At 33.3% G+C, this 15860-nt stretch overlaps 1 protein-coding gene across 2 annotated transcripts; it reads left to right on the plus strand.

The window, feature by feature from the left end:
- Positions 1 to 615: 615 nt before the first annotated feature.
- On the plus strand, positions 616 to 15703 carry LOC113229507 (protein inturned). Of its 2 annotated transcripts, none has more exons than XR_003310416.1 (13): positions 616 to 716; positions 855 to 1027; positions 2643 to 2779; positions 6224 to 7150; positions 8061 to 8299; positions 8771 to 8861; positions 9025 to 9208; positions 10091 to 10334; positions 11445 to 11538; positions 11884 to 11902; positions 12843 to 12919; positions 14899 to 15048; positions 15257 to 15703. XR_003310416.1 is itself a non-coding variant. In XM_026463120.1 (13 exons), exons 1-13 carry the CDS (start codon positions 616 to 618, stop codon positions 15363 to 15365), a joined length of 2718 nt encoding a protein of 905 aa, XP_026318905.1. In that variant the 3' UTR covers positions 15366 to 15703. The 2 variants fall into 2 exon arrangements, 1 of the variants encoding a protein (XP_026318905.1); XM_026463120.1 differs by having other exon boundaries at positions 11884 to 11969; positions 12737 to 12919.
- Positions 15704 to 15860: the final 157 nt, after the last annotated feature.

Genomic DNA, 15860 nt, shown 5'->3' on the forward strand with positions numbered 1-15860 from the left:
AGTGGTGGTGGTATGATTGTTGGAGGTTTTTCGCTGTTATGAATTTATTTTAAATCTCGTTTTTCTATTAACTGGGTTTTAGATATACAAGTTTATTTTATAAGTCATGCTAAATAAAACTTCAAAAGATTCTACACGTAGAACATAATATGTGCCTTCCAAATTATATTTTTCCAATTTTTCGGGAAATTTTACGGAAAAATGTCCAATATTTGGAATACGATTGGAAAATTTCCAATATTTGGAAATTTTCGGAAAATTACCCAACAGTTTACACCGATCCGATAATATATATATATATATATATATATATATATATATATATAATGGCAATATATTGTCAGAGTTTGTGTATTGTAAATCCACCTTAACAAGCATAGATAAATTACAAACCCTCACCACAGACTTTATTAATTAACACATCTTAAGGACCTGAATCCAAGGCTATGAAACAATTTTTTTAAACTTGACAATTTGACGATTGACGTTTCAACTTTTTGTTTACCTATTTGTCTATTTGTTTTGCTGATATTATAGCACATTAAAATAGTTTAGAACAAGTTACTTGTTTTACTACAGTCCTATGCTAAATATGTACATTTTGTGAATGCGAACATGAATGATTTTAGAGCTAAAGTGAGCTATGACAGTCCTTGTGACTCTGATAACGACTGGACGGACTCTACTGACGACTCGAAATATTCCGACTCTGAAAGGTATGTACAGTTACTTTTTTACTAGTTTTAAACTTTACTGAATATATTTGTATATAAAATAGATGGCTAACATAATGTTTTATTTACTCATAATTGCATTTAATGCAATTAATTTCACACAATATTTTATGGCTTTAGTTCTGTACCTGAATGGGATTCAGATGTTGGGGAGGATGGTGAATTGATGTTCATCAAAGTGAAGGTTAACAGTAATTCTAACGATGTAACGAAGGTACCACTGCTTGAGAGCTGTGAAGCTTTCAAATTGAGAAACAATTTCAAAAGATCTTCTACAAGAAGGTCTACAAAAGGTATATACTCTTTAACCTTATGAGATTGATGGCTGTGGTTAATTTAGAAGAGTAAACTTAATATGTTCGTGAAAAAAAACCTCAATTGTTATTAAATTATTTTCCTTCATTCTGCATGGAACAGGCACAGGTTAGAGACCATACTGCCTAATCATTAGATTCTCTTTTACTTAAACTGAAGGACTTTACACTGAAGACTTAAATCAAAAATTTTGTACTGTTATTACATTATATTGAAAATTCAACCATCAATGTCATAATAGATTAATAAACAATTTTTTTGTTATAAGTATGTATAGCTTTATGTGCACACTAGCATTTTAGTAGGTTTTTAGTTCAAACACAATCACTGATTGTGAAACTTAGGGAGTAGCCACACTTATTGACACAGAATTGTATTAAGTTGGTTAGAAAAAGCTGTGAGAAAATGAAAAACAAGTTGTGCATTTTATTTGGTGGCACAAAAGGAACGAAAGGTGCCACTGCACCTTTCGTTAAAGAATAAGACACTTCTTATTCTCTCTTATTGCATGGACATAAAGCTTTTTGTGACCAGCTCAAGCCAATTCCTCCTTTATAAATGTGATGACTTCCTTACTACACATAGCTATGCACATCTCATTACTAATGAAGCTAATGAAATTATTCTCAATAAGTTGGTGGAGAATAGTTTGTAGAAGGTTTAGCTAGTAATTCCCAAACCCATGTAAACTGTTGATTCCTAAAGTGGCCTACATCTAACCCCACTCTTAACCTACCAGTAGGGCTAGCACAACAGGTCACGACTTGCGCGAGTTCTCTATGTGAAAATAGAAGTGTGCGCGAGCGCTTTGTGTCTATCATGCATTTCGGGCGCAGGCATGTGGGCCCTACAGATATCCATGTCAAAGAAAAAATAAAGGGTGTGCTTGAGACATTAACGGGGTTTTGTAAGATTGGAATCCATTTAGACAGGTCTGGGTCAACATTTTTTCCCTAAAATGTTCAGTCCACATCACACTGGTTAGTACCTATGTATTTAGATACATAATACTTTCTTACATTGGACATAAATGCCTATTACACAGCATTCATAGCATTTCACAGCAAACAAGATATTCGTTTAGATAAATGTAAAATGTGTTTTTTTTTAAAGTCTCTCACTATACAATTAAACTTATCAAATGAGTAGCATTGTGTCAACTGTTAAAACACATCTGATGTGAATGAGGGAATGATGATGAATTTATATAAAAATTCCATATTTGCAAGCCAGGAGGTCTATATAAAACAGAATAAAATTGCATGTGAAATACACAACAAAAAGTTTAGGAACTTCTGATGTAGTCAATCAATATCATGAAAATCTAATTTTTTCAGTTTACATTGGAATTAGTCTTATCAACTCAAGGTTGCCAGTAGTTTTATGGATGGAAAGTTCAAAGCAATCATAAGGTGATTGAACGTAGGTCTTCCTGTTGTACTGTTTTGTCTTTTTTGTGTTTATTTGTTGTTTATTGTTGTGCAATAAAGAGTATTTATTATTGTAGAGTAAAATACTACATTTTGAAACAAATGGTTATTATCATTATTATGTATTTTAAATTTTATTTAATTCTTAACAATAAATTTACAGGCAGAATCTTTAAAGTTCTGAAGGTCCGCAAAACTAGAAATATTGATAGTGCATTTGAAAGGAAGTCTGATAACACAAATTCACCAAACAATAAGAACCTCTTTGCTGAAGATAGTAACAGACTTGTTGTTGTACAGGTATGTATGATATTTAATTAAATGAATGTTATTTACAGAGCTTGAATGTAGTTTCAGACTTTAACATATTAAAAATCGTAAAGTATTGTTTCTATGAGATGAATTAGACATGTGCGCTTTGCCACCACCGCTGAAGTAAATGACCGGCGTAAAATTGGCATGGCAAAAATCATTTAATTTTTTTAAAGTACCAGCATTTTTTAATTATTTAGTATGTATATGTATATAGTTTAATGTAATATTTCCGTGACATTAAAATTAATGTTTCTGTGTATATACGTCATATTCATACTAGATTTAAATTAAGAGTGTTAATTTTTATGTGACAATTTTTGTTTCAAACATTCTCTAAGTTTATTCTCTAAGGTAATGAAACTATTTTTTCGGATTTAAATCACTCCACAAAACTCAACCGGTTTAGTCAACCGTGACCATGGGACCTAAACAAAGGTCCCGACACGTTGGTTAGTTTGAAATAACAAATATACAGGATTTAAATCCGGAAAAATAGTTTCATTTCCTACACAGAAAAAAAGTATTTCTACTAATAAGAAAGAGCAATTTCTCAAAATATTTGCTAATTCTGAAAAAATTTTATTAAAAGTACCTAATAAAATATTGTCATTACAAAAATACTGCTTATCTTTTTCTAATACAATTTTACTCTTAACTTTATTCTAACTTTGAGACAAATATGTTTACTTCAAGATTTTATTTCATTTCTAATCAATTAATTGGACATTACTTACATCAAGAAATTTTTACCTCTTACATCAATTTTAAATAATCTTAAATGAATTCAAAATTTCTTGGTTGTATTTTAAGAAAATATATTCTTAAACAAAAAAAGAAGTAGTTTTCTATATTGACAAACTCCGTAAAAATAACCGTAAACGCCGTTTGATCTTGCACCACGATAATGCCCAGTTCTCACAGGGCCAGACAGACAAATGAAACTGAAAAAAAAAAAATGAATTTTTGAAGGTGAACAACGTTGACCTTATGAGCCATCCTGCGTACAGTCCCGACCTTGCACCTTGTGACTTTTATTTATTTCCAAAGATTAAGAACCAGTCACGCGGTCCACGATTTTCATCACCCGAAGTGTATAAAAAATATGTTTCAGAGATTGTCACGGAGGAGTGGCATAAATGTTTTTAAAATTGGTTCATTCGTATGAAAAGGGTACCTATTAACACTAACGGAGAATATTTTGAGAAACAATAAATTCATTCATGACCATTTAAAGTATTTTTCTTAATAACTTATAGTGCGCCCTACGTCATAATAAGCGCAAAGCTCAAATGGGATTATTCGTGCAAATAAATCTTAATTAAGTAAAAAATATCTATGATAACATATTTGAAAATAAAGTTTATAACTGGCTGCGCAATATCAAATCTCAGTTTATATAATGAAACTATGAGAAAAATACAAACAATACAAAGGAACAATATGTTTATCTAACTAAATAAAACTGTGAGTTACCATATTCTTTGAGATCAGCTATAACCATAACCACAACAACCGTACCTAGCCAGCTGATTGCTGGCTGACTTACTTGAAAAGGAGTACCATAACACTTCATTAAATCTATCATAACATACAAACTGAAAAATATTATTCATGATATATTACTATTTACCATCATTTACATTTCTATCATCAAACCTTCGTTTTAAGGTCGCTTTAGGCACCCCATACATTCTGCTTACCTCACTCGAGCACATTTCTTTTTTACCTATAATTTCATGCTTTTTTCGTTCCATGCATAATATTGTCTTCTTTATGCCATGCTAAAACGTATAAAATATATATGAAAGTAAGTTTAAAGAAGTTTCCATGATTGGACCGGTCCAACCAAAGACCTGAAAGAGCACTGGTCAATTGGTGGTAATTTGGCGCTTTCTGACTAACAAGTTATTTACAAAAATTTGTGATAAGTTACATTAATAGTAGATTGTACAACAAGTGCATAAAACGCATCATTTTACCCGAGACGAGTATATCCACCCGAGGCGCAGGCGAGAGTGGGTACTTAAGTCGAGGGAAAAATGGGTTTTATGAACGAGTTATACACTCTGCTTTTCACTTCGTTTGCGAGGAAATTAAACAGCAATATTACAAATAAACGGTATTTAATTAAACGAATATTTAATTAAAATTGAATGTAAAATTACAACAATTAGACATATTTAATGTGATGTTTTTTATTTTTTGCACTAGAGGATAAAATCCTATTTTATGCATTAGAGCATAAGCCCAGCATAAATACAAACTTTAAGAGCATGAGAAGTGAAAATATTATTTAATAATTGGCACCTCCGATAATCCAGTAACATTATGGAAAAAAATTACAATAAAAACCCGTACAGAAATTTACTTACATGGTAAAATATGTCACGTGAATTTTGTAACGGGAGCGCGAGAAACACAATGACGAACATCCCCTCAACGAAGCCTGGGAGAGTCCAGGCGCGAAAGAGGTCGGCCGGGGGGGATATACTCGTAGAGCTACCAGTCCGAACCAACGTACAATTTCAAAAACGAATAATTGAGGAGATTTTGAAGTGGTTCATTCAAAGCGCTGGTCCATTGATTGCAACTGTATCCTAAAGTCGTAGAAAATCATACTTCGAAAATTTTCACGAGTTAAATCCATTGTGACAACCAATTTCTAAAATGACGCCACAATGTAAAAACAAGTGACAGTCAGATGAAACAAACTGTATTCTACTCATATAATCATATAAAGAGTTCCATTTTTAAATGTTGTAATTACTTTTTATATATTGTTTATGTAAGTGGCCAGTTCCGGAAACTTATAGTGCGCCCTATTTATCGCGCCGATTACGCTGCGCCGTTGCCGGTCGAACAACTATCACAACGATTTTACGATTGGCGCACATGTCTAATCGAGCCAACTATGATGCTGAATTGACAACCGAGTTGAAGATAAAAATAAACTTTATTTATGTTGATTAAACTTTTACGATTTTCACACGTTATTTGATTATGAATTCGAGACTTAATCATGTATAAAAACATATTTTATTTACCTCGACGTTTCGGACGTACTGTAACGTCCATAGTTTCTAAGGAACTGTCGAGGCGGGTGTCAACATCTTCCAGCCGTGCGATTTTTTTTAAGTACCTGACAAGTCGCCGGATATCCAGAGTGTTTAATGTCGGTCTAGTGATAACCCTAGTGCACAAATAAATAATGAAGACGAAGTGCGGGTAGTTACAAAAACTCTCACGGCTAGAAGACGTTGACAGCCGCCTTTTTCAGTCCCTTTCGAGACCATGTACGTTGCAATACGTCCAAAACGCCGAGGCAAATAAAATGTTTTTATACACGATTAAGTCCCGAATTTAAAATCAAATAACTTTATTTATATTACGGATATTTATTTATTTTTGTATCGTTATTATTGTTTCCAGATAAGCAAGAATATGATATTCCCCAGTGACAAAAACTGCCAAATTGAAAAACTATTTGGAATCAAATTAGAGACACATTCAGATGGCAAAACACTGGTAGTAGCAGACTTCTTGACAGAAGCCAAAACTCTTTACATACCAAGGGTAAAAACAGGGTTCTACTTAATCAAAGTGAATGGCATTGAAATAAATGCTTATAACGTCAACAGCGTATTACAGAGAGTCATAGAAGACATTGAAAATTCGAAGTTAACTTTTCAAGTAGTCAACGAACAATACACCATTGATATAGAAAAGTTGCTGATGTCAAAAGCTCCCGAAAACACCCTTATACAATTAATAAGAGATGCTTCCTGCTCTATACTTTATATTTGCTGCAATGACATAGAATATCACGGCAATGACGATAAAGGGGTGTTATATTGCTACCCAAGACCTTTTAATCAAAATTTTTTGTATAACACTAGGGGTGCCTATGTGACATTGAATCATCTAGCACCAAAATCTCTAGGAACCAGTGAACCTTTAAGTTCAACTGTGTTACATAACAATACACTTATAAATGTTACTTACAAGTCTTATTACAGTGATTTATTCTTAATAGCATTTCCGCACAAGAAAGTCGATTTATTTGCTGCAAAAAAAGTTTGCAATGACATTGTAAGAATGTTGCAATTTTTATATGGATCCCTGAAATCATGTTTTACAAAACCAAACAACGTTGATAAATTGGATACTTTATTTTCTCGTATATTTGTGTCATTACTGAACGATTCTTGTAAAGAGCAAAGTACAGATGGTAAGATAAGGAATATGGTGCAGTTTGAAAATATACTCGCTGCTCATGGAGTGTTGCTACCATTAGAAGTTAAAATACAAGTTGATGATGCCATAACGGAGTTAGAAGCCGCTGATTATCGTGAATGGGTCAGTATTTCTTATTGACATATTATTACTAATTTATTATTATTATTTTTTATAGCATCAAGTGACGAGACGAACAAGTCGTGCGCCTATTGGTAAGCTACACTCCTGACCTCAACAGTTACAGTGCCACTCATTAAATAGCAAAGATCTGAGGGGCACTACCACTGCGCTCGTCACTCTGAGACATAAGTTGACAAGTCCCATACATTTAAAACGGTTTCAGGTTTTATTTATTTAACTAATATTATTTATATTTACGTTGGAGAAGAGACTGACACCACGGAAAGTTCAAACGACTTTTAGGATAAATAATAAGTTTTATCAACATTTATTGCTGTGTTGGTGATTTACTAAATAACAAAGTACATTGACTGACGTAAAATGACTGTTAAAAAAAATCATTAAAATATACAGAAATAATAACAATAACGCACGAGCCCTTATAATTTCAACGTTTGTTAACGCCTACTTACCCTTGTGCTTTTGTCCTTGTAATTTTTATGAAGTGGTGCGAAAGAGAGCAGCCTATACTAGGTCGCTAACTTAAATAAACTATAGTTAGTGTCAAATATAGTTATGATTTCCTAAGACTAATCATAAAAAAATATTGGTCCTCTCTATTCCACATCTCTTAATTTACACATGGATGCCGCGGATTTGTCACAGGCACAAAGAGAAAGGCTGACTTTATAAAAGCAATGATTTACTTTTAAAAAATGACATTACACGAGTTGTTTTTACAGACTCTAAAGTCACGCACAATGAGAATATTTATAGTTTAAGATTACAATATGTGTTTTATGCATTTTGTAATATGTTGAAACCACTCTTATTCAGTAAAATTATGGTTAGCAAGACGATATAATACTTGCGGGTTTTAATTTTCTGCTACACCTTTGACTTTTTTCAGACTGACGATGTGGATAACTTCCAAAGGCTTTACACTGTTATTGGTTCATGTTTGTTCTATTCAGGACATTTGCTAAGTTCACATTTGCAAGATTTTGATCTGGTGGAAATTAATACTTATCTGGAGCTAAATGGTGTATTAAGACTTAGCATTGAAAAGGAGTTGGAAAAGTTAGTTATTTGGAAAGAGGTTTTTATAAGAGAACATAGGGAAAAGAAGAATGATGGCAATGAATACAGGTATAATTACTTTAAATTAATTGTTACTTTGCTTGCACACGCGTTGCGTTTATTTACGTATGCCTCGGGAATGAGCAGACCTAAAATTTACGAGAATTTACTAGAAATACTCAGTATCTTTCCATATAAAATGCTCATTCGCCACATCGTAATTACTCATACCCCCCATAGGAATATAACCACTATTTTTCATGCATTAAGATAAGTGTTCATGAAAATGTTAATGATTGTTTTATTTTGCTCAAATAATGTACTCCAAAATTTTTATTGCTTCATGAGCTTCATTTCTGGTTGTGATTTCAAATTGAACACCATCATCATTTATTCATGCTAATGAATAGCGTTTCATTCCGATAATTGTCGCTATCCTATTATTCTATACAACAATTTCGATAATCGATGTTATGAATGCAATTACTCTTTTTATTACAGAATAAGCCTAGGATATAAATTATATCAAAATTTTTTCAGGATACCAGATGGACGTTGGTTTTTACTAGTTGTTGGAAAAGGACATTTCGTTTTGGCTACGTTGATGGAATCGGGAGGATGTACTGAAGACGTGAGTTTGTATTTTAGCTCAGTATGTTTTGGGTCATAATTATTGGGGTATCATTTTTCATTGTTGTGAAATAGTGTTTTATATCGGTTCCATAATATCTTATAAAATTTGTCAAATGTTATTGCTTCAAATGTTAATATAGATAAAATTACCAATCTTACAGACTACAGGCATAACACCACCTTCTCCTTTTTACGTTGAAGAGTGTGAGAGCTGCCTCGATCTCCTGTACGACGTGGGCCTGGACAAGTACTTAGCATCTTGGTTCTCTTCCAATACGCAGCCTCAAGTGGAAACATCGCCAGAATTCTTCACAAAGCAAGGGAAAAAAATGAGGGAAGTCAGTAGTAAGTAGACATCGATATTTTAGTGTGTGGGTAATTTTCAGGTAAGTTTTTTGTACTCAATTTTGGTGACATTATCTTTTTATTTAAATATTTACAGAATATCATCATGAAGCATTATTTAATATTCGAGTGTGGTAACCTGAAATATTTTTTAATATTTCTCAATGATATATTCGAGTAATTAAATAATACAAATTGTCACCAAAATTGAGTACAAAAAACTTACCCGAAAATTACTGATGTAACAGAGTACGTCATATTTTGAAACTTTGCTTTGAAGAATGTTGCGTCATAGTATAATAAAATAAGATCAGTATGGTAACTCTATACAAAACGCAGCAGCGAGATTTGTATGTGTGCGAGCCCGCCACGTGCTGTGTACAGACGAACACATTCGCATAATATCGCGATGTACTCGCGTTGCACAGCGCTGGTCGTCTCACGCGCCTTTCGTTATTAAATGCAAATGTGTGTGTCCGTAAAGGGCACGTGGCGGGTGTGTTCATACAAGCCCCTCCGCTATGTTTGTATGGAGTTACTGTACTTGCGTGCTTGAATATATACAGGAGGTGGGCAGTAATATGCCAAAGTTGGCTATTAACGTAACGCTTCTTTGAAGACACCATTTGTGAAAAAGTAGTCCAATTAAGTGGTGGTGTACATACATAGTGCACTCACTCGTATTATACTACCTGTACCTAAATTAAAATTAGATTTTTATAGAAAATATTTATTCAAATCATCAATCAAACTTTCGCCTAACTTGTCTGTTCATGTTGGCAAGAATTCAAGGCGTAAATTTTGTAACACTTGAGCAAACATTTGGGACGCTATTTTTTATTGTAATCTATTGTATGCGACTGTATGCGAAATTATTTACAGCTGTAAAACCAGAAACAAGTTTCAAATCAACAACATTAAAGTTGTCAAAATCGCAGATCGACATAAAACGTCGTCACAACTCCTCGGAACAAATTAACATTGGCATGAGCGATAACTCTATAAACTATGGAAGCCATCATAGCCTATACAACCCTTGGTATAATAGTAAGCAGTACAGGCATTCTACTCATTCTAGTAATTTGGATGTTAGCTATTCTGAGGACTCGAATAGTTTGAAGAGTAGGTAAGCGAATTTACTTGTATGATTACTTCAGCTCTCTCTTGTAACTATCGTTTAAATTAGGTACGCCCTTCGAATAAAAATGTAAACTTTATTACTTTATTAGACCGAGTGGAAATATTAATGAAATTTGCAAGAAATCGTTAGAAAATTTATTATACAAGTTAATTAGTTCACTCATGAGTAGTGATTGGAATTGAGGGAGTTATCTACCTAAAGTATAAACGTTTTCTTAGTATGGACATACCCATTTCGTCATCAATGTGTATAAAATTTCTTTTTTTTACTGTTTGTTTTCTAAACAGTCCAAAATTAAAGATTATATATTGTTTATTTTTTTAATGGCTAAAGTATTTAAATATGAAATAAATAATTAATATTATTTTTGAGACATATATAATACACAATTTATTACAATACACAATATTATTGGATTAGATATTTTATCAAGTACAATTTACTACTTTAGACCTACTTACTTTCGTGTTGTTTTGATTTTTCATGTAAACTATATGTATAGATCTGGAAAATTATTCCCGTTTTTACATTAACATTTACTCCTTAAAAATATGCCAAGTGAGAGTTGTCCATAAAAATGAATAATATTGACAATTTTATGCTAACCGACTCAGTTTCTTGTAAGGATCATTTCATTGTATCGGAATAAAATCGGGACAGTAGAAGTTGATCTTTTTTATATTAATATTTATATAATACACAATTTTCTACAATAATTTGTAGAAAATACTTAATAGGAAATAATAATTTGTCGCCAAAGTACTCTTTCAATGAATAATACGCTTAACATTTCCGAAAAATCACAGGATTTATAGAAGGGAATGTCCTCGCTATTCTTTAATTTAACTAAATTAACTCACTCAATTCCGATCACTGCTCATGAGTGACAGCTTTACAAGCAACGCATCTAGTGGGAAAAAAGGAAAGTATGTAAACTTTATATTATTGGCTTGGATGTAAAATTATGTTCATTTTGCAGCTAAAGATATTTTGCCTCGTTTACTTAATTAGTAGCAGCGTAGTAACGACGCGACATGGTTAATTCCCGGGAATATTAATTAGACGATTATATAATTAAATTCTGCTTCATTTCAGTGAAATAATTGAAGAACGCGTCCAAGGAAGACGAGCAGACAGAGAAAGGAATCGTCGGGATTCTTCAGGTTCCGATTCTGATTGGGATAGACAGGTATGTTATAACGTCTATTCCACCTTAAAGTTTGTAAATACACAACTTGTCAAGTTTTGACATCCTGAGATGGCTGTTTTGGGTTAGTCCCTTCAAAATCGGTTTTCAAAATAGTGGCTACAACTTTTTTGGAGCTCTATGATTTCGAATAATAAAATCTAACATTAAATCGGGTTGTTGGGTCGTGCCCTAACGAAGATAACCTGTGTTATGGACCTTGATTCCACGTTCATCAATCCAAGTGAAGTCATACAAATTGTGAAATTAAGACAATTGAAATTGCAATGGATGCAATAAAAATTTGTACATCTCCTGAACAACTTTATTAATATGCTATAATTTCAGGAGGGTAGCGGAACAAGTAGCATTATCGACGTTTCGGATATTCGCAAGTCTCTATTGAACGAAATTGATCGCGTAACTGTGCATAGGTATGGAACATTATACAAACAAACTTTTTTTATTAAACCAATTTATTTGTAAGTGGTGTGCAATAAAAAATGATTAGTGATGTTTGATTATAGTGGAAAGTGAAACATACTATGAAATTGCTTGAAATCGATTTGAAGCAGTGGGACACTGTCGTCTGCTGGCACTTATAGAAACCAAGTGTCGCGGTTCGCTTCTTTAAATAATTGAAACTTTAAAGCATGTTTCCGTTACCAGGAAGCTTAACATTAGCGTAAATAGATAAACCTCGTGACACGAAATAATTTTCTTTTCTTGTTTACTTACTGACTATAGCGCTACTATATCGCGCATATGTATAGATAAAACTCGTGACGTCCGTTTTGATTGTAAATTGATTGCTTTTCAATCTATCTATTGTTATTGATATTTTGTGATTTGTATGTCTTTTTCAAGATAACAGCCAGTTACGTAACAACTTGTAATTGCTAAACTTGTACTTTCCCATATTCTACACTCACTGCAGAAGCTTCTAAGCGGAAAACCGATACTGGCGAAGTCCAAAAAAGGCGCCGCCAATAAGCTAAAAGAAGAACAAGAAGATATTATGTCTTCTGGACGACATCCTGCTAAGCATGTGCACATTTACAAAATTTCTTATTATTCTGTACTTTTTTTAACTTTACTAGATATTTAAGGCAACCATGGTTATTATATATGGATGGTTGTTTTAGATCCTAGTTGCAATAGTACGGGCTGTTCGCTGTTATTTTAATTTCATATCTTTCAGAATAACAGCAGGCGACGAAAACGTTTTATTCCATTTCGTACAACTGGAATCTGAGAAGGGAATTCTAATATCGCCCGTGAAAAACATCGAGGCTCAAGCGAATAATGCATTATATTCTTATATTGTGAAGACATTCAGAGCTGCTTGCAAAAGCATACACGATTTACTGCAACAGAGCACAAGGTAGCTGCAAGAACAATGTATACCTTTTTTTGTCTTATTTTGTAGTTCCGTATACAACGTGGTTTACTGTTGTTTACTTTAGTGTCTTTATCTAAATTTGCACTAAAATAAGAACGTGCATCTGTACTAAACTAATTGATTTCTATAGTAGTGTGCCAACTGTCAAAATTATTATTATTGATTAGAATGTTATAACATTCACAATAATATAGATAATATTTACGTTATTATCGAGTTCTTAGTTTTTCGAGATTGTTACACATAGGAAATGAAACTATTTTTCCGGATTTAAATCGCGTAAATTTGTTTTTTTCAAACAAACCGACGTTTCGGGTCCTATACAGGTCCCGTGGTCACGGTTGGCTGAGGTAGTCTTCAACCAGTTATGTCTAATATTAATGCAAACCACCCTATTTCTTCACTATAGTTACAATAGTTATTAATTAAATACCTTATTTTTAATTTTACAAAGAAAACATTCCAATTTAAGGTACATTACGTTTTACAAATTATTTTATTGAATGAATTTATATTAAGTTCAATTTATTATTAATTAGGAAATGAAACTATTTTTCCGGATTTAAATCGCATATATTTGTTTTTTCAAACAAACCGACGTTTCGGGCCCTTTACAGGTCCCATGGTCACGGTTGGATTGGAGGTCATGGACCTGTAAAGGGCCCGAAACGTCGGTTTTTTTGAAAAAACAAATATACGCGATTTAAATCCGGAAAAATAGTTTAATTTCCTATGTGTAACAATCGCGAAAACCTAAGAACTCGTTATTATTAATTTTTAATAGAAATTAGAATAAACTAAAACATATTAATTAGTACTACAGTCTTATGTCTGTTTGGGATTTTTCATTAGAGGAAATACTGGATCCCAAACTGGTGGTACGGAGAAACCATGTTCCCTGTTGAAATTGGGATGTTTTTTAATTTCAATGGCCTCTCGCAGCATCCTGAGTAGATGACGGACTTCTTTTGCAAGGACCTGGGGTTTGTCAAACTTCATTGAATGTGTAGGCTTATCCATGACATGCTCGCAGACTGCAGACTTTTTTACGCGACTGTGTTTGACATCAGCTATATGTTCTTTGACGCGGGTACAAATACTTCGCTTCGTTTGTCCAATATAAGAGAGACGGCACTCACAGTCAAGCTTGTAAACTCCTGCATCCTGTAAGGGGATGTTGCATTTCACGGGTCTCAGGAACTGAGAAATCTTCCTCAGGGGCTTGAAATAGGTCTTGATAGATGCACGCCTGAGGACTCTTCCGATCTTGTCTGTAACAAAAGAAAGAAAGATATCCGGAAAAATAGTTTTATTTCCTATGTATTTACGTTTTTTTTTTCTATTTATCGATAAAACTATCGGCAACCACGACATGACTTTTAAAAGTTTACGAAAACTGGAACCCTGTAAATGTATTTTACCCGGTTTCGAAAAAGGCGAATTATAACTAAATTCTTATGGAAATATTTGAATAGGTTGCCTGAAAGGGTCAGTTTACTAATTGTTACCAGCTTTTAACGGTGAACGATGCCTGCAAATCGGAGAAGGTTTATTTGTGTCTTCGAAAATGTCTGAAGTTACCAATCCTGTATCATAGTAGAATGAACTATGCCTGTGTAGGCTAGCGCGTGGCCAATACGCTAAAATGCGGCTTCAACGCTTTTCTTAGAGGGAACCACGCCCAGCTGTAGTCGTCATACAGACAACCAAAAATTACACCCAAACTTACGAGAGAAATAAATGTAGGCCATACAAATATTTCTCCCGACCCAGGAATCGAACCTGGGACCTCTGCGTGGCAGTCCGGCATGGTAACCGTTCGGCAGAGGCAGCATAATAGAATAAAGATACTGATGAAATGGGTAAATAGTAAATTATTTAAAAAAGAATCCGGTTGATGTATGCGGTATATAGATAATATGCTGCATATTAATTATAAGATGTACTCTCTTTAATTTTAGGTTCAAGAAAAACCACGCATCGTCCCATTCACTCAATAAAATTTTAGTGGCTGTCAAAGAACAAGGAATGTTATTTCAAGCACCACAAGAAATTTTGAATCGATGTGGGGTCAAGAAGAGCTCGGAGCCTTTTCAGTTTTGGGTTACAGGGTAAGTGGTACATTTTCATCGCCATGGCACAATGTCCAGTACTCCAGATAAAAATAAATTAGTAAGTTTAAGAATATATTTAATTGTCAATAACGGGTATTTTAAGGCTTATTCCACTGAAAGACAATTCATAATCTATAATTGAAAAGTTTCAAAAATAATACCTCCATTATCATAATAAAAAATACTTGTAAAATTTTTTTTCCAGGAGGGTTTTCAATGAACCAGAATCAAGAGAACTCTACGTGTGCTACCACGACTCCATACCACAAGATCTTACAGAAATCGCTTACATGCTGTCATATTTAGAAAGTTAAGAATAATTATTTGTTAAATAACGTGTTAACGTTGACATTTTCTCTATACAAAGATTAAGTACGAGTAATTTTTTTCCTCGTTCATTACCGGTTCGCCACATTGGGTTTGTGAAACATTCCTGCTATACAATGCTACATACCTGGTTTTGTAACTGGAATAATTTTCCTCTCCCAACACTGGTAATATTACTGTTATGTATGTACACAGACATATATCTAATGTCTGTGCTTATGTACGGGTAACAAGGGGTTCCGTCCATATTACTTGTTATTTGTATTATAGGTTAAGTGCTAGTTTAATATTTTTTTACACACATTATTTACAAAATAAAGAACATAAAGTTGTGTCTTGCATTTTTCTACTCCTATTTAAATGTTTTAAATTAAATGTTTTCAAGCATTTGAACATGGTTTGCAAACAAAATTTGATTTCTCGATCATAAGTCTTTCAGAAGAGGTTTGAGAAGGGCCCTAAAGGGTTGCAGGCGTTCATAG

This window comes from Hyposmocoma kahamanoa, unplaced genomic scaffold (assembly GCF_003589595.1).
Source record: "Hyposmocoma kahamanoa isolate Upper Pololo Valley unplaced genomic scaffold, ASM358959v1 62, whole genome shotgun sequence".
NCBI lineage: Eukaryota > Metazoa > Arthropoda > Insecta > Lepidoptera > Cosmopterigidae > Hyposmocoma > Hyposmocoma kahamanoa.